Below are 19530 nucleotides of genomic sequence, written 5' to 3' on the forward strand. Positions count from 1 at the left end.
ATGTAGGTAGGATTGATCTTGGTTTATTAGATCTGCTGCTGCTGGGTGAGCAAGGAGACTTGCCCTATTGAATCTGCTCAGCTATAGAGATATCAATGCTGCTGCTGCAAGGTAAGGCATGAGGAAAAGCCCTGTAGCAGATCTCAACATGTGGAGCTGAGGAGGAAGAGGAGGGGGAGGTTATGGAGGAAAATCTCTTGCCACACACAGAGAACAAGCCTGGGAGCTTAGTCAGGATAATAAAGGTTTATGTAGATGGGAAACTCTGGTGTCTAGAGAACCAATCGGTTTTATGGCTGAATTAGACATTGCCACCTTTATAACACTGAATTATTGATGGATTTTTTTCAGCATGATGACACTTGGTCACAATGTCAGCATGTGCGAATATCACACTTTATTGGCAAAAAAAAAAAAAAAATGCAACCTGGCATATATTCCCATAGTGAATATACATGAGCATACAGCAGAACTCTGAATGCATACACTCTCAGAACGGAAAGAAAAACTACAGCAAACACAATGACGCTAACAAACATGAGAAGGAATCCATGGAAGAGTAAAAAAATGTGTAAATGGTCTACAGAAACGCTTCTAATATGCATGGGTATAAGGTAAAATAATTATGTTATATATATGAAGATGAGAAGTGTGTCATCACATCGCAGCTGATTTTACTAAGTGATCCAACAGAACCCCAGCATTTTGTACTGTACCACAATTCAAGCGTTTAGGACTGTCTGATTCTCTGAGTGTCCATTTCTACAAGAGCTGCTGCCTTAAAAGCAACAGACGTTCCAATTGTCTCTAATTCTCATTAGCTTATTGATCCGGCATGAGCTTCTCCTCACTCGAGTTCTTAACGTCCTTCGTCCGTTTGTGAATCAGATAATACACACTGCAGCCACAAGCATCAGCACATCAGAGTCTGTAAAGCTCCAGTCACTTGTTTAGGTTACACTAGTCACTAGTCCTTTACTTCTTCTTGATATAGTCTTGTGAATTTTGCTTTACATTGTGTTTCAGTCTCATCTCTACAAGTGTTAGACTGGATTTAGGAAACATTCGTTCATGTTTTTACAAACAAAATCTAATCAAGTGACTTGTAAATGGTTCCCTCTAGTGGTTAACACAGGAAGTTCTGCTTCTGTCCTCACGTTACCTCTAGGGTGGAAATAAAGCGACTTCAACGGCGCCCTCTAGTGTTTGATCGTCATAAGATACACACTTTTTAAGGTTTGTACCGTTCTTTCTGTTCCTAACAAAGCACTTTCCATGTAATGTAACATGTCTCAAAAATGAATGCAGACCAATTCCTTTATATGTAATACTGATTTATAAAAAACATTTATCACTGCAAATGTACATGTCCTTCTTAAAGGGTCTGAGCTAGAAGGTGCTAATATGCTTTTTCCCTCAAGATTTCATTCAGAGTAGAGAGCAGTGCTGTTGAGACGCTGTGATGTGAAACTATCAGGCTTTAAATTTCTGGTGTTTTTTTTTGGATTAAGATCTTACTGGTCTTGTAAAAGTTCTGAAAAAAAAACCCCAAAAAAGTCTGAAGTGGTTACAGCAGAAGCAGTAAACTTAAGTAAGAGCCATACACACAAAAAACATACAGAGCTCTTGTTTCTCTTCCCTTCTTTTTGTTCTTGTTGGCCCTTTTTCATCACAGTTCTAAATCCAGAGGTTTTTTTTTAATCCGGTTAAAAATGAGTGAAAAAATAGACTGAAGCTTTTCCCCTCTGCCTGCTCCAATCATCCTTTAAAAATATTTTTGCCTGGTTTTCTTTTTCTACAAAAATAACAGCCTTCACCATTAAAAGCAGTCATTTACAGCAGAGGGCTGAATGTAGCATGTTGGGGAAGTCTGGAGTGGGGTGTGTGAGATGTATGTCTGTATGTTCAGAAATTGCTAAAAATCTCGTATTTCTTATTCCAGTCCATCTGTGGTGCCCTCTTCTTGCCACGCTTGGCATGAGCTTTCTCTTTGGCCTCCGCCGCCGTGGGGCTCAGTCTCAGGCCGATCTCTGCGAAAGGGTCCAGCGAGTGGCTGTCTCCATCCTCAGAGTTCTACACACACACATACACAACATGTGTATAATAGTGTATAATTGTGTATGACAGTGAATGGAAGTTGTGTGTGATATTTCTGTGTGCACCCATTTATCTATTTAACACACACACACACACACACACACACAACATATGTATAATATAATTGTGTACGACAGGGAATGGACATACAGACCATACATGCACAAACATGACACAACATGACTGGGGTCGCTAACATTTTACACACACACCCACACACACACACACACACACACACACACCTGTGTGCTGGTATCTTGGCTGCTGTGGTCAGAGTGTGCCGACTGGGTGGAGTGGCCATTGACCCGAGAATTTGGTGATCCGTTAGTAATGATCTGACCCTCGAAACCTGGTTGAGAAAAAAAAAATTAAAATTATGCCTCAACACAGCGCACTGCTTTAGACCTTTCCAACATCACACTAACAACAACCTGCTGTTATTTTCTAATGAACTCAGATACTTCAACTTCCCATAATACTGAACAAACAAGCAATGCTAAACAATTTTATTAATGAATCTATGCACCAAAGAATTTAGGCTTCACGTTATTGGGGGTAGTCAAAATTACAAAAGTTTCCAGAGAAACTCATTTATCAACCGAATAAGCAAAAGGCATCTGTAGGAGGTGAAAAACCGCTCCATATTTACATTTGACTCATCAGTCCCAAATCAGATCATTACAACAGCTTTGTTCAGTTTCTCTGAAAGCTTTAATTTTTATTGCTTTTATATAGAGTTAGAATCTCTACAGTGATTTCTATTTTTCTTCCTCAACACTAACAATATATGTTTATTTATCAAGATAAAATGTTATATAAATGACATAATTAAAAAGCATAATCATTTGGCAAACTGCTATGGTACAGAGAGTGAGATAAAACACTTAGGGTTGTGAAAAAATAAAGTAAGTTGAACTGATTCTTCAGTGTTTTATTTCTTACATATCACCCATTTTAAATTAAAATATTTCTCCATGTTCACTTTTTTTCTGATCACTAACATCCCACATGAGAGTATAAATATCAACACTCACAACTCTCTCTTTTTTGATCTTTTTTGATGTTCTCCGATACTGATGCGCATCTCTACACTGTGTGTGTGTGTGTGTGTGTGTGTGTGTAGGCTATGTTAGGTATTTATTTTCTACACACTGTTAAAAAACCACTGAAGACTGAAATTGTGGCCCGAGTGCTTAAGACTGTGGGTTGTTGCTCGTAGGATCGGGGTGCAAGTCCCAGCTACCAATTTTCCACTGTTGGGAAAACCCCTTAACCACCTCTGCTCCAGGGGTGCTGTGTCATGTCTGACCCTGTGCTCTGACCCCAACATTCAAAAGTTGGGATATGTGAAAAAAGAATTTCATTGTGGTGTAATGTGTATGTGACAAAATAAAGACTTCTCGTTCTATTAAAGCACTGCAATATCCAAATGAGCAATGCTGGGATTTGAACACAAAACCTACTGAAATGTGAGGCAAAGCCTTAACCCCTGAGCCACCACAACTAGGTTCACTGATGCTCACTGAGTCAAAGGCATCAATACTGAGGTAGAGGCAACCTGGTTATGGTTACAGATTAAAGGTTGTGTATTCAAATCCCAGCACATCCTGGCTTCTATGGTTGGGTCCTAGAGCAAGACCCTTCATCTCAGTTGTATCCTTCACTGAGGAAATGTATTGGCTTATTTTAAACTATGTAAGATTAAAATATATATATATATATTTTTTACAATACATGTCCATTTTTTTGCAAAAGCAAACTCCATATTACTAAGCTGTACTTTTTCAGCATCAGCAGATATAACAATACTACCCGACACTATAGCACCTTTGACATGGCTGCTGCCTGGTGTGATGCCCAGCTTTTTGAAATGTTCGTCCGTGTCTGGATCCACCACCAGTAAATGTATCTCGTCCCCTCCGCGCTTGATGAAGGCCACCACCTCGGCATGACGCATGCCTTCAATGTTCACCCCGTTCACCTGCACAGACACGACTGGAGGATTATCAAATTTGACTTTATTCAATTTTACGTGTCACACTACACAACCATACACACTACAACATGTAGCAAAGTGAATCATAAAAATAGAATCAAATTAGAAGAGAAATAAACTAAATCTATTCAAATTAAAAATAAAAATAGAAATGATCAACTAGGAAAAGGAAAGAAATATTTGGGAAATGGATAATATATGAAAATATAAATGAAGATAGAACATGAATACAGATTGGTAGACAGTATGAACTGTATGACATTAATAAAGTGCAGATGTGTACAGTTTTAGTGCACTAGAAAACGCTCAGACAGAATGAAGCTGAGGTCCATCTTATTTTACTGTAGGTGTAAAAGTTCCGGGGGTCACGGTGGCTTAGTGGTTAGCACGTTCGCCTCACACCTGCAGGGTTGGGGGTTCGATTCCCGTCTCCGGCTTGTGTGTGTGGAGTTTGCATGTTCTCCCCGTGCCTCGGGGGTTTCCTCCGGGTACTCCGGTTTCCTCCCCCGGTCCAAAGACATGCATGGTAGGTTGATTGGCATCTCTGGAAAATTGTCCATAGTGTGTGATTGCGTGAGTGAATGAGAGTGTGTGTGTGTGCCCTGCAATGGGTTGGCACTCCGTCCAGGGTTGATGCCCAATGACGCCTGAGATAGGCACAGGCTCCCCGTGACCTGAGGTAGTTTGGATAAGCGGTAGAAAATGAGTGAGTGAGTGTAAAATTTCCTTAAAATTTTAGAGAGCAGTTTAAAGTCTGTTAACATCTGAGGTGAAGACCCTAACAGTTCTTCCTCAGTAGGGTGTAATGTGACAGTACCATGACAGGTCAGATCAACAGATCGATCTCTTATAATCTCCTCCTCATTGTACTGCATGATCACTCTCGTTTTATTTAAAACAGCGCTCTGGGAATTATGTCTCTATTATGTCTGTTACTCTACAAACAGAAGCTTTAAGATCCATAACGTTCACCGTGTTGCTGCAAAGCCAAATGATCCTTGTGATGTGGTAACAACTCCCCATGTTTTAAGCCTTAGAGCACATTTCCTGCATGTCTTTCCTGCAATTAGAGCAAATTACATGCTTAAATACTCAAATGATTATTTTTTAAAAAAGCCCTTCCTAGACTCTTACCAACTGTTTTTGTTTTATTTTTAGTAATTCTAATACTTTATGTAAGGAAACTTCATCCAAGCAACTCTATGTCACTTCATAAACAGATTATAAACATAGAGTCAGATCATAAACATTAAAGCAAAGCAAATTGGTGTAGAATCAGTGTGTGGAGAATCAGTGTGTGTGTGGCTCTTATCATTTTGCTGAGCTAGTACAGACAACATTAACAGACACTTTCGTTCAACGAGACTAACTATAAAATAGAAGTGTTACAGAACAGAGAATGGCACAAGCACTCATGTAAGTGGAAGATGTTGCAGGAACACACACAGAGAGTCAGAAAAGCACTAGATAATACAGGGATTATGGACACTTCACTAGTATTATACTGCTATTTTGGGGCAATTTCTACGTCACATGAATGTTACGGAAACTGAAAACTTACTCTTACTTCAGTACAAGCTCAAGAATTGTTTTGCAATTGGTTATGTCTCTTTACCCATCTAGATAGATAGATAGATAGATAGATAGATAGATAGATAGATAGATAGATAGATAGACAGACATACATATATACAGACAGACAGACAGACAGGCAGATAGATAGATAGATAGATAGATAGATAGATAGATAGATAGATAGATAGATAGATAGATAGATAGATAGATAGATAGATAGACAGAAAGGTAGACAGATATACATACATACATACAGACAGACAGACAGGTAGACAGACAGACAGACAGACAGATAGATAGATAGATAGATAGATAGATAGATAGATAGATAGATAGATAGATAGATAGACAGACATACATATATACAGACAGACAGACAGACAGATAGATAGATAGATAGATAGATAGATAGATAGATAGATAGATAGATAGATACATAGATAGATAGATAGATAGATAGATAGACAGACAGAAAGGTAGACAGACAGACAGTCAGACAGACAGACAGATAGACAGATAGATTAGACACATTACTACACTCCCTCCACTGGCTTCCTGAAGATGCCACTGTAGTTACAACACTGATGGGTTCCTGCAAATCCAGAATCCTACCAGTGCTCACCTTCCTTTAAGCTTTTATTACACCCTGTACTGCACCATGCTCCTTTTGATCCTTCAGCACTACTCCACTGATCCCTCTCTCTTCTGGCACCTAACTATCTATAAATATACCTCTTCCTAAAATATTAACTAGCACTTTAATATTTAACTGGCACTTAAAAACTTGTCTGTGTGTATTCTTGCCAACAGAGAAGTAGTTCTATCAACTTCAATGCAATCTCTTTTCATTCTACACTAAATAAAGGGTTCGTCTAAGCTTCTTTGGAGAGTTAATGATTTTAAGCCTCTGACATTTTACTTGAATATTGCTAGAACACACTCTCAGGTAGAGATCTAAGCATTCAGCATAGATCTTTATAAAAGCATGTATTTATACTTCTACCATGATTTAGCCAGCAGGTGGCGCAGGACACCGGCTCTAATTGCCCACAAGGCCCAGAGTTAAGAAAGACAAAGAAAATAGGTCAGTCATTTTCCACTTCCACGACTTCTAGTTCTACTTTGATTATAAACTGCACTACTGAATAAGAAAATCATACAAAAAAAAATGTCTCCTGACCGTAAAGCTATGGAATTCTTCTGTTCTGCCATTTGATCAGGTTTCAAATCTTTTTCCCTTCTTTGGCATCTTTTACAGAATGAGTTTTCCCTTTTTTTCTTGCAGTCCCCCCTTCAGTTAGTCTCTTAGCAACTAGTTTGGCTGTGGGATCGGGTTCACCAAATGGAAAAGGAGAGAGAGAAGAGGGGAAAAGAATTAGGTCAGAAAATGTATTCTCGGAAAAAAAAAAAATAAAGAGAACTCTCCATTTAGAAAACAACATGATGTTTTATTATATGAGAGGGCTTTTAAATATTTTATATACATATATCTTGAACATTTTCATCAGGTTTGGAAAGGAGCTGAAGGGCAGGTAGCACAAGGCCATCAAATATTGATGTAGAGGCCGCTGTTGTGGCAATAGTGTGGGTTTCAGGTGACACTATTGTGGAGGTGTGTGCATGTGAGGTGTGTGTGTGTGTGTGTGCACGCGTAGGTACAGAGCTCTCTTAAATTTAAACCTGCGTATCAAAAAGTGCTGCTGATGTTCATGCTCAAACACAAAGGGAAAGAGACGGATGTGTCTATATTTTATTATATTTATTGCTCATTTTTATGGATTACAGAAAACGGCTGATGAAAAATGCAAAGCACAAATCTAATGCAAGTAATATGCAGAAAAGTTGACAAGTGAACAAAATGCGACGAAGAGACGAAGTGAGACGTAGTGAGTGTGCAAACTGTAAGTCCGTATACATTTACAGACAGATGGTAGGATGACATCAGCATGATGAGTAGAGTGTGCTCTCTCCATCGCTGCTGCCTACTGAGTGAGAGAGGTGAAAAGACAACGAGGACAGAGGCACACGATTGTCAGGTCCAGGTGACTGTGACCTGTAGTCGTACAGCAGAGCACTTGTTTTCTCAGGGCAGGGTGATCAAGTCAGACATTTTTCTCTTTCTTTCATACTGTTTAGACCCTGTAATTCTCTCTCTCTCTCTTTCTCTCTCTCTCACTCCCTCTCTCTCAGTGGCTGCACTCTTAATTCAAACTCAATAAGGTGAAGGGAATAAAAAGAAAGGGATTAGTGGGAGAGAAAGGACTCCAAGTTTCCAGCAAATCAGCAACAAATAGCACACACACACTTGCACACACACTTTCACACAAACCCCTGCCCAAAAGAAATGCTTCAAAATCTTTCTCTTTGATCACTATTGATTGAAAATTTCCTTGGTCTGGTAAAAGAACAGAAAACCTTTTTACTTAGACTTACATTAGAAGTCTTATTGTGTACTCACCCTAGGCGATACGCACTGTGCCCGAACATGTGACTCCAAAGACCTCTAACTGTGGAGCAAGCATGGAACTCGATACAGCATAATAACAATAGTATACACTAATGTTAAACAGGAAGTGCAACTGCTTTTGTGTGTGTGTGTGTGTGCTACTGTCATCTTATTTGGGTTTATAACAGCACACTATACTGATTTATGGATATTGTAGTTTGTGAGAAAAGCTGAAAATGTCTCCTACAACATTAACTGCCTCCATACAAATCTTCTGCAATCTTCTCTAATCTGATTTAGCATGATTAAATGAAAATCGCTTCACTACTTTAAAGTATAAAGTATTAAATCTAGTACACATTCTAAAAGTAAGGTGTCACTGTGCCTTAAATGACTCAAAGTAAGCAAGCTTACAATGATGTTTTTCACTGTGTTGTGTGAGAGCAGTGTTCTCCCTTTTATCTTTAAAACAAATATAACAGCATGATGATGTAAGCATGCAATGTTACGGTCAGTGAGGAGTGGGAAGGAGGACAATCATGCTTGGGCATGGTGCAAGGCAACTGGGCTTATTGTGAATTTGCCCTGAAGGCAGTCGGTAAAATACTATGCAAAACATGCACGCTCACCAGACACTTTATAAGGAACGCATGTATACCTGCTTATTCATGATCTTCAATCAGCCAATCAGGTGGCAGGATAGCACTGCATACATTCATGCAGATACAGCTATTGTTAGTGTTTACATCAAACATCAGGCACATCAGGGAAAAAGCAACCACAGTGACTCAGTGACCGTGACATGGTTAGTACCAGACAGGCTGGTTTGACTATTTCAGAAACATTTTGCTGCATTCCGCCATTGTTTGATAATTGGCTGTCATTTAGATGTCTTCAGTGAGACAATCTCTAATGAGAGAGAGAGAGAGAGAGAGAGAGAGAGAGAGAGAGAGAGAGAGAGACAATATGGCTAAATGTTTGTGGAGAACTGACTGCCAACTGAACCACTGTGATTTAGTTGCCATTCCAGTTTATTAGCATAGAGGTCAGGGTTCTTTGCAGTGTTCATGGATCTCAAGGGATATTGTCATGCTCAAACAGATTTAAGCCCGTTTGCTCCAATGATGGAAAATTGTAATGCTACAGCATACAGAAATCCTATACACTTCACACACTTCCAATTTTTGCTTTAGGGAAGAACGTGAGAGTCAGATGTCCACATACTTTTGGCCATATGTGATAATGTTTTGTAATTATGGTTGTTATATGTCTTTCGATAATCTAAACTGTAAAATGAAATGTATATACATCATTTAACTACATATTGAAAATTCCGCTTATTATTATTATTATTATTATTATTTACTTTAATTCATAAAGCACTATAATCATTGCTATAAAGCGTAATGCAATTTCATTTCCAAATCATTTCAGCAATGTGCCGTATAAATATTTTACAACACATGAACGCATTCAAGGGCCATTATTCACATGTCCTTTACAGAAAGTGTAAGCCAGAACGGTTTCAAATTTTTACCTAGTGTGTTTTTTCCAAATGACACAGCCAATAAATTGAGTCCAATAATAATACCAAGTGTTTCCAGGTCAAGGATGTATTAATAATATTCATCCACTTTCCATTTTTCCATCGGGCTGAAGTAACTTACCAAAACGTCACCACTAGCCAGAATTACTTATCTTATTCTTACACAAAACACACTGCTGTGTCACCTCAGTGGCAGTCCAGGAAATCTGAAGGTCAAAATATCCACAAATGACAAACATCATGTTTCCGCCTGAAAGAACAGATGAAACCACAACGTAGTCCACCAAGCTGTCAATGCTGGGCCCCTGAGCAAGGCCCTTAACCCTCAATTGCTCAGTTGTATAAAAATGAGATAAAAAATGGATAAGGGTGTCTTCTAAATGCTGTAAATGTAAATGTAGAGGGAGGACCTGAGACCTGTGAAGACTACAGACCCAGAAAAGTGATCCACTCTTCCAAGCCCAACATATCTCATGCATCCTCTGGCTGGATAAACTACACTAATGCTTCTCCACTGAAAGAAACAGGAAATGAAGTGAGCCAATTAGGCATTCAGACCCGAGTTAACCCCAGTTAAATCCCTTTTTTCTGGAGATTTAAGGTTATAATTAACAGGGGTTTAAGGTTAAATAGCTGATGGATGACAAACTGGGTCAGTGGGCAAAGGTCAGAGTGCAAAACTAATATGAGGCTGTCTCATGGTCTGACTGAGCTGTCTGTGTGAGAGCTTGGTTATGTGCCAAACCTTGAGCATCTGAATTCAGTTAAGGTTGAGTAGGTGTGCATGTGTTCATGTTTAACTCCAGAAATTCAATTAATTTACTTCACTTCTACTTGTACAGTGCTTTAATATATATAAACAAAAGTGTTTATATAAAACTTTATATAGTTTCCATAATGGGCAAAATTTAGGCAAATGAACCAGACTCTAAAAACTCAAAAACTTTCCTTCTACAACTGCTCAACGCATTAAGAACTTAAATGAAACAGGTTTAGCTCCGACTGACAGGTTTAGCTCCGATTTCACCAGCATTAAAATAAAGTGTTGATTTGAATTCAAGCTGGTAATACTGTACTGTATACAGCTGCTTATCCATTATCTAATGACTCTGCATTGCCTTACAAAGTTCACAACAGTGAAAACAAGCAGTATTTCCAGAAGAGGCATATTGTTCCAAATATGTACCAAGACTTGTAAAACAAGCTAGCCTTCTTTTTTAATGGAGGAAAACAGTTACGCAACCAAAATCAGAGAAAACGCCAGTTCCTGAATTGAACTGATAGACTATTGAAGTGTGAACCTCCGAACAAGTCTGTCTAAATAAATAGAACAGCTCTTGCTATAACACTTGTACTGCAGCTGCATAATAGCCTGGTAATGCCAATTAAAGACAATGGGAAGAAAAAAGTGAAGACGTATTCTGTGCATTTATTATACATGAATTGTATAAATGATTTGTTTTTGTATTATGAAATGAGTTATTGAGTTATTATTGGTCATTTTCTTCTTTCTCACCTCGATGAGTCTATCCTGTGGTCGAAGGCCTGCACGGTCAGCTGGAGAGCCCGGATCCAGAGAGCGGATGTACTGACCCGGTCTGGACTTCTCACTGTGCAGGTTGAAGCCGTATCCTGTTTCTGCCCGGACCAGGTGACACAGCCTGGGGACGAGTTCGGACACGTCTGCCGGAGCGGTCAGCATCACCGGAGCCTCCTGCGTCAGAGAGAGATTTGAACAGTATAAGTATTAGTAGGTATTATTAGGTCAGTAAGGTTAATTTTCCCAAGATCATAAGATGAAAATGTGTATTATAAGCAGCGATGAAGAAAATGAGAGATCCTTTCATCCTGCCCGTATCAATAACTGCTCATGTTGTGTTACAGATCGGTCAGTTGTGTCATCTATCTGTTGAATAATGAATCCGTCCTAATACGTCTGTTCACAACAAATAATCTGATGTGAATACAACAAATTAAACATTATAACACTATACATTTGACTGATGATTTTGTATCTTTAATAGACAGGAAAAGCCTGCCAAATCAGTTATACCAGTCATCCATGATTAATAGTGACATTACTGTAGAGCTTGTTGGACTTCAGAAATTTTTAGTTGCTCTCTACCACAATCTGTAGGTATTTTTGTCTCTGCCACTTCCTACACACCCTTTTGTTTTTTCCCCACTCTTCCTGCCATCTGAAATGCTAAGCCGTGAAGCTGAGCGCAAACGGAGAAAATATCCAAAGCTCCCTTTCTTTTCCAGTTTCTTGCAGTCTATTTATTTATAGCATCTATGTACACATATAGTACACATATACACACACACATAAAAATAGTAAACAGTAGCTTAGATTACAAAATATGAATCCAGCAATGTAAATTAAGTCCGGTGTAAAAAACACTGATCATTAAAACATCTAATTAATCACAGGAAGCATACAGAAACATACGTAAACAACATTATCCATAAGAACAGCTCTGGACTTGGGTCGTAGACTTGAATTTTCACACTAGTTGTGAGACTAAGTGTCTATAAGGATGACTGTTCTTGGACTGACTCGGACTGACTTGTTGTTGTGATCACTGAAAAGGTACATTATTTCACTGAGCTTTTCTACAAGCTCTTGCCACATTTGGTCTGACTCAGATGTAGATGACGCATGGCCAAACACAGCACTGCACAGCTTAAACCCTCTGAACCTTATTGCTACATCTACTGACTATATTGATCAATAAATACCATAGATATTTAATTGCCTAAACAACATGCGCCTGTACAATTCCTGAGGCACACAGGGATGCACAGAGGATTGGTGGTGTTTTTTGTTTCAAACCCACTCCCCCACCATCACCTCCTCACCCCTCAGAACGCACAACACATTGAACCTTGAGGCAGAAGAAGGCCACATTGGGTTTCATTCCTGACAGCCAAAAACAGCAATCTGAGGCCACACTGGTGCACAGTTGTAGAAGAAAAACATCATCTGGTCTTTTTCCAAAGTTCGACTGTCCATATTCAGTGAAACTCTACCTAGTGTAGCCTCAGACTTTTCCCCATTCTGATGTTGGATGTGAACTCTGTGTATTGTGTATCCACATGATTGTATGCATTGCATGTTTTAAATGAAAAGTACTCAAAAATCTCTCAATTTACTGAAAAGAAAAAATCAAACAAACCTTGCACCTGTCTCACTGAAAGAGAGCAATCGTCATGCTCTTACAAGCCTGAATGAACTACACTAAGCAAACAAACTCACCTAGATTGAAATGGACTAAATACTGCATCTGTGAAAGAACCCAATACTTAGTATGAATCCGAAGCTAAGAAACTTTCACCGCATAAACAGTCCACAAAAGATATTATTAAGATTATAAAATACGGTATATTCTGTGAGATATGGGACTCTTCCTATATGCAATAAACTATGTGCAATATTCATTCATTTATTCATCTTCTACCGCTTATCCGAACTACCTCGGGTCACGGGGAGCCTGTGCCTACTATGTGCAATATGTGCAATTAAAATATATTAAAGTTTCTATTCATAAACAAGCTTTAGGTTTCATTTTCTTACAACAAAGCAAACTAGAGCAAGGTGGACAAGAGACAAAGTTTATTATACAGTATATAAGAATCAAAAATGCTGCATTTCTCTTCTACAGAGGAAAAGTTTGGCTAAAATTCAAGAAAGAGTTGTCCCAGACCACTAGGAATATACATAAATCAAATCCCACAATTTCCAGCATAGTGGTTCTGAAAAACCCTAAACATGCATCACTGTCGATAGGAGAATCCTTCCTAGGAAAGCCAGACAGATGGAAACAGGTTCATCATTCAGAGCATGTTAAATTCAATATAAGAAACCTTTTAAAAAAAATACAAATAAAAAAAGACTTCATCTTAGATCCAAAAGCAGGAAAACCTGTGGGGCCTCAGTAAGATAAACAAGAGAAAATCCACAGATGGTAGCCATTATGGCTCTGAGCCGCCAGGAGTGGTTCCACCAGTGTGGCTGTTAACGTTACCCCACCATCCGTCTGTTTGTACCTTAACATCTCCCAAAAGCACAGTCTGCTCTCCCTGGTGTCCTCATTTGCAGTATTTCTCAATGAAATTTCTTTAAGACATAAGCCTGGCTGTTTTACACATCTCCAGAGAAGGAATAAGGAAAAAGTAAACTTAGGGTACTTACAGTATTATTCACTATTAGTGCTACAGCATGGTTTCTAACAACAGTGGTGCAATGATTAGTGTTGTTGCCTCACAACTTCGTGGCCCCTAGTCTGATCCTGAGCTCATGTTTTTGTCCATGTTCTCTGTACCCGTGTCTTAGCTTCCTCCGACTTCCCAAACACATAAACGAACTGGCTACTACAAAATTCCTCAAGGTGTGAAGGTGCACATGGTGCCCCATGATTGCGCATTCTGTCTCTGTAATTCCCACCATGTGTTCAGTGTTCTCCAGAGAAGCTCCTGACCAACCCTGACCAAGAAAAAGCGGTTACCGAAAATTAATGAAAGAGGTCAGCTTCCTGTGCTAGTGTTGGGATGTGATCTATGACCACTGCTGATAAATTATCACAAGAAAATGCGCGATAAGAAAAGTTTGAAACTTTTCACCATTTTTCTTTGCATCAACTATACAAGAAGACAGGCCATTTTCTGTACATTTACTGTGTGTGTAATATGTTTGCATCATGTAATCCTTGTGTGTGTCTAAGAGGAAGAACTGTTTCAGCTCAAAAAGGCCAATGAATACTGAATGACATGCAACTAAATTAATGCAGTGCAAACGAAACGACTAGTATATTGACCGGTAATCTTTACTTGGATGTAATAGCAAGAGACAAAATTATTATAAAAGTTTATTTCAGTAGGATTATTGCGTCTGTTCCGTTCAGCAGGAGCCGCAGTTGCAGCACAGAGTAGGAGTCACGTGACGTTTGGCGAGTGACGCGAGCAGCCTCTCCTCTGAGACGTGATGACTGACAGGACGATGACAGATGAAAGTTGTTTTTTTATTCTCACACATGAATGCCATTAAAACGAGTAATCCCACATCCCTCACAGCCCAGCACCTCCACCACTGTATTCTTATTGCACTGACAACTTACAGTATAGACCTGTCTTATGGTGGCTCCTATATTTTTGTTGTGTCCTCAATCACATCTCTCCGGCCTTTCATTTGGGATGCTTTTCATGAACTGGCCTCCATGACAAACTTATTGAATAGCCCTGCTTTACATAAAAGGATGAATGGATGCACATATCTGTCACATAGCCCAATGGACACTAGCTTAGGCTAAATAATGTCATAAATGTGTACATACCAGGATTAAGAGGTGACATATTATTTATTCATATATATTATTATTGGGGTGCTTGGCACAATTGTACAGTATTCCTTTTATACATATAATAATCCATTCCCATGTTGTGATGGGAGTCTTCAGAGAATCTCATTTCGGTCTGAGGTTAAAGGCATTAGGATGGAGACAGAGATCTGACCCAAGCCTTCTTTCCCTCTTACTCAGCAATAACTGAATAACTACAATGGCTGAGAAAATTGGAGATTTTGGAAACAAAACGATCTCCCCACAGCCAGGGAAGGCGGGGGTGTTCAGAATTACAATGTGTCTCAACCCTTTGGGCTTTAACTTTTGCACAACAGAGCAACAAATCATTCCTAATGGGAGAACACATTTAGAAAATGTAACTTTTCCACACCCTCCGCCTGCTCCGCACCGCTCCCTGTCCCCCACACTGTGGATGGGACTTTAACACATAACGTTAATTTCCTGCCACAATGAGGCATGTGAGACGAACAGATTCAGTGCGGATTCTGTAGCTGTTGCTCTTTAGAATGTGTGCGAAATACTGATGATGAAATGAGCCTGACATTTTAATTATTCAAATCCAAAATCTTGGTTCTGTTTAGAACATTCCTGTTGTTAACTCCTTAATAGACTGTTTATGTGGATGTGCGGTGTGATGGACAGTGTCTCAGGGAATATAATTAAAAGGGCTGAAACTCATCCAGTATTAGCTACTTCATGTCTCTCATGCTTGCACCAGGAGAGGCTTAGATGCCCCATATATATTTCTTTAAACTTGTATTTAATCATAAAGTGTCACCTCATGAAGTCCTGTGAGTTGTGTGTGAGACAAGCTCTATTTTTGGCTTCTATAGCCTTGAGTGCAGAGAGAATATTACTGGATGGAAAAACAGGAGGTGTCGTAACAGCAACAGCTGTGACACTGGAGTGCCCAGTTTCTTCTGGCATAGAGAGACTGAGAGACTGTAGAAACTTCAAACTGATCAGAAGACTATGTACAGTTGCCAAACCTGAAAGCTTGCTTTTGTGTCAGGGTGCTATCTCTGATCAAGATCATATACAGCAGTGTACGAGATAAAAGCATAGATCTAGTTGGACTGATCATAGGCAGGTAGCAGGCTGGAGTCAGGGTGAGGTGGTTGTTGGTGGAAAGGGACATATATGGCAGCATATATGTGGATGTGGTAGCCTTGTATTTAAGGTGTTGTACTACCAATTAGAAGGTTGTAAGTTCAAATCCCAGCTCCACCAAGCTGCCACTGCTGGGCCCCTGAGTAAGGCCCTTTACCCTTAATTGCTCAGTTAGATAAAATAAGATAAAAATATAAGTCGTTTTGGATAAGGGTGTCTGCCAAATATAATAAATGTGAATCATGATATTATTATTTATAAGGATTTATCTTATTCATGTGTAAAAACACTGAAAAATGTAATTAAGGAAATGTAATGATTTTTTTTTTGCGGCAAACTACAGTGGCACTACAGGAGATTTCTAGAATATTCTGATATTCTCCCTGCTTTTTCTTGTCAATTCAAAAGTTCACAAATGCAAACATAATAATCATTAATAATCATTTTTTTTAGCTCTGTTTCCTAAAATCAAAACAAAAATGGGAATTTCATCTAGTATAACTCCAACCAGGTATGTAGGATATGTACAAGCATGTAAAAGCATCATGCAGCGTTCTGCAGCATTCAGGTTATTAATATCTTTTTATTTTTAATAATGAATTCATAGTCAGTTATATATCTAGTCTGTATGTAATGTGTGAAATACATGCAATATAATTAAACAAGGAAGTAGGGTGAATGCAAATGGCACTCTGACTTTTAATAGCGAGACAGTGAACTTTATGCTTAGGCTAATTCATTGTCTATTATGTATTTTTAGCATCTATTCATATCTCCACATTATGGTTTAAGGCAATTAAAGCTGTGACACATAACATTCTCTCATTTTTTAAAGGAATTAAACCTGAACCCTAAAATAGCACATTATTGATACTGAGGTTGGATTTGGACTTTTCTGTGCTTCTTTGCCAGTGATGGTTGGTGCTTAATTATACAAGACATGGTGACATGGGATAATTCAAGTAAGAAACCAGACCGACACTAATCAGCTTGGACCAGCGTGAAATACAATAATTCTTTCTGTCAGAGAAGAGATCTAAAAAGATTTGTACCATGCATTTTGGATAAAATTAATGTTGGGAAGTTGTCGGCCCTCCATTTTTAATTTGAGCCTCTCCTCATAAGAAAGATGATCCATAGACCTAAAAAAATCAGCACAGAATCTGTGCTTGGTACTGTATGTGTGTAAAAGGAGCAAAGCTGCTAATTCTGACATCCTTAAAATACTAGTTAGCTACCAATATTTTTTTAACAGTTATCTTTTCAAGGTCAGATTTCTATGTCTACAAGACAACTACAATATGTAGGCAACAGCTGTAAAAGCAAAAAAAACACACAGACAGAGGAAATATACTTGTACTCTCGAACTCTTGTACTCTTGACGCCTTCCAGAACCTCTTGATCCATCCTAATGTCCTGCTTCTGGATGGAGTCTCATCACATGGTCTTTCTTTCTATGTAAACTTATTCTGTGGCCAGAGCGTCTGCTAGTTTTCTAATGTTACAGTTATCGAGTGCGGTTCAAAACACATTAACCAAAGTGGCTTTTTTTCTCTTTTCAGAATACTACCTAGCAACATGAGGGATGTTTAAAATAGCAATTCTAGGGAACCAATACTTCCTCCAAGAAATCTGTTGTATTCACACCACCAGGATCAGACTTACTACAATCAGAGACCTTCTGAGCTTTGTGTTCTGCAGCTTGCACTGAACCACAGGCATAAGACAAGGATGGGAACATGAAGAACATCACCAAATGCCAACTACCATAATCCTGTGCATCATGAATGAGCAAGCCAGGGAAAAATACAAGAACTTTAAAGAGCCAGCAAGCAAAGAGAAACAACAAGTATAAAGAGATTTGTTCATGGTAAGCTTTTTGCCTTGTGCATAGTAGCTGGCAATAAGGTCTAGCAAATTAATTGTAAAGGTTATGCAAAAGTTCTTCAGAAATGGTCATTTATGTCGATTTTTTAGGCTCTTAGTTTTCGAGTATCCAAATGACATGGAGTTTCCCTTTCAGGTTGCCTGATATTTCTTGCGTAGATGTGTCACGGATTTTCAATATTGTCTAGAACTCTTCAATTAAACACGAGCACTTGCCTTAAAGAATAAAAATAAATAAAACTGGAAGAAGACATGAAGACAGAAGAAGAAAACTGTATGTTTTTTTTCCTTGTTCCTGAATAATATTTGGAGCATATTTCTACCCAAAAGGCAGAAATTCCTGATAAGTTACACAGTGCTCCTTTAAGTCTCTCTTTCTAACTAAGTCAGTTTGGGTCTTTCTAAATGTCTGGATCAAATATGTCGCAAAAGCAAACAGTGATTGCAAAAGTGAACGCTTTGAAAGATGACAGATAAGACTACACGCATTCACACATTTTTTAAAACTCATGTTCATGTCATAAAAAATCACAGAAAAACATTTCACTTTCAGCTCCAGTACTAAAAATCGAGGCAGAAATAAACTAGATAGAGATATTGCTTTATATGCAATAAAAAAAATAACAGAATTAAAAGAATTCAGTGGCCTTAGAAAGTGTATTGCTCGTCCCACCATCCCTAATTTCATCCTAGCCAATCCCACTGTGCAGAACAGGAGAAAAATTATACTCTGAAAAAGACAAAAAGTGATATACAAAAACAACCATTACAGAATTAAGCAAGAAACATTCGGAAAGTTTGGAAATGTTACAACCGTTTGGGAAACACTTGGGTAAGGATCAAAAGATGAATTTATTTTATTTTTTTTGTATTGTTCCAAGGGTTCAACTTTCCTCAATGATAAAAAATAATAAACAATCTCAGCTAATACCTGAAACAGGGTTAAGAAAGCAGAAACTTATTTTCTGTATGCAATTCTGCAGTTGTTGCAGAATTGCATTAATCCTGGCATCTTGCCTTTGCTGACTAAGTTTTGTTGTGTTGTGCACCCTGCAGTGCCATTGTCCTTAGTTGTGCCCTCTTTAGGAGGTGCCCGGCCAATCGGAGGCCATCGTTCATTATTTAAGGTCTGAATGATAGGCCTACAGTAGTTTAACCAAGCGTGTTATTGAGCTTGTGTATAAAAAACACAATAGAGAGCAATCAGTTCAGACAAAAGGGGAAAGGAGAATGACCTCTGCGATTCAGATCACCACAACCAAGAACAGAACATCCAATTGTTTTAGCAAGCGTGACAATATAATGTTGACACTGATTTATATTAATAATTAATTAATAAAGACTGCACGTTAGGAGTTTCAGAATTACTTCATTATATTTATCAGCCATCACACTCAGCAGATAATGTTCACTCATATGGGATTACATGCATCAATGTATGTGAACCTAAAGACAAATGAAAGCCTACGATGGGCAGGAATCATGTACAAGCACAAGATCAAGCAAAAGAGTA

General features: G+C 38.6%; 1 protein-coding gene across 2 annotated transcripts in view; it reads right to left on the minus strand.

Moving 5' to 3' along the window:
• Nucleotides 1–1317: 1317 nt before the first annotated feature.
• LOC132860673 (Na(+)/H(+) exchange regulatory cofactor NHE-RF2) overlaps nucleotides 1318–19530 on the minus strand; it is a 39343-nt gene continuing 21130 nt past the window's right edge. The window contains exons 3-6 of one of the 2 annotated variants that reach the window (XM_060891935.1): nucleotides 11177–11374; nucleotides 3925–4078; nucleotides 2340–2446; nucleotides 1318–2073 (exon numbers count right to left, since the gene is read on the minus strand). In XM_060891935.1, coding sequence (XP_060747918.1) covers nucleotides 1906–2073; nucleotides 2340–2446; nucleotides 3925–4078; nucleotides 11177–11374 — 627 coding nt within the window. In that variant the 3' untranslated portion in view covers nucleotides 1318–1905. The remainder of the gene's footprint in view (nucleotides 2074–2339; nucleotides 2447–3924; nucleotides 4079–11176; nucleotides 11375–19530) is intronic. The other variant, XM_060891936.1, reaches the window with a different exon arrangement.

This window comes from Tachysurus vachellii, chromosome 18 (genome assembly GCF_030014155.1).
Source record: "Tachysurus vachellii isolate PV-2020 chromosome 18, HZAU_Pvac_v1, whole genome shotgun sequence".
NCBI classification, from domain to species: Eukaryota; Metazoa; Chordata; class Actinopteri; order Siluriformes; family Bagridae; genus Tachysurus; species Tachysurus vachellii.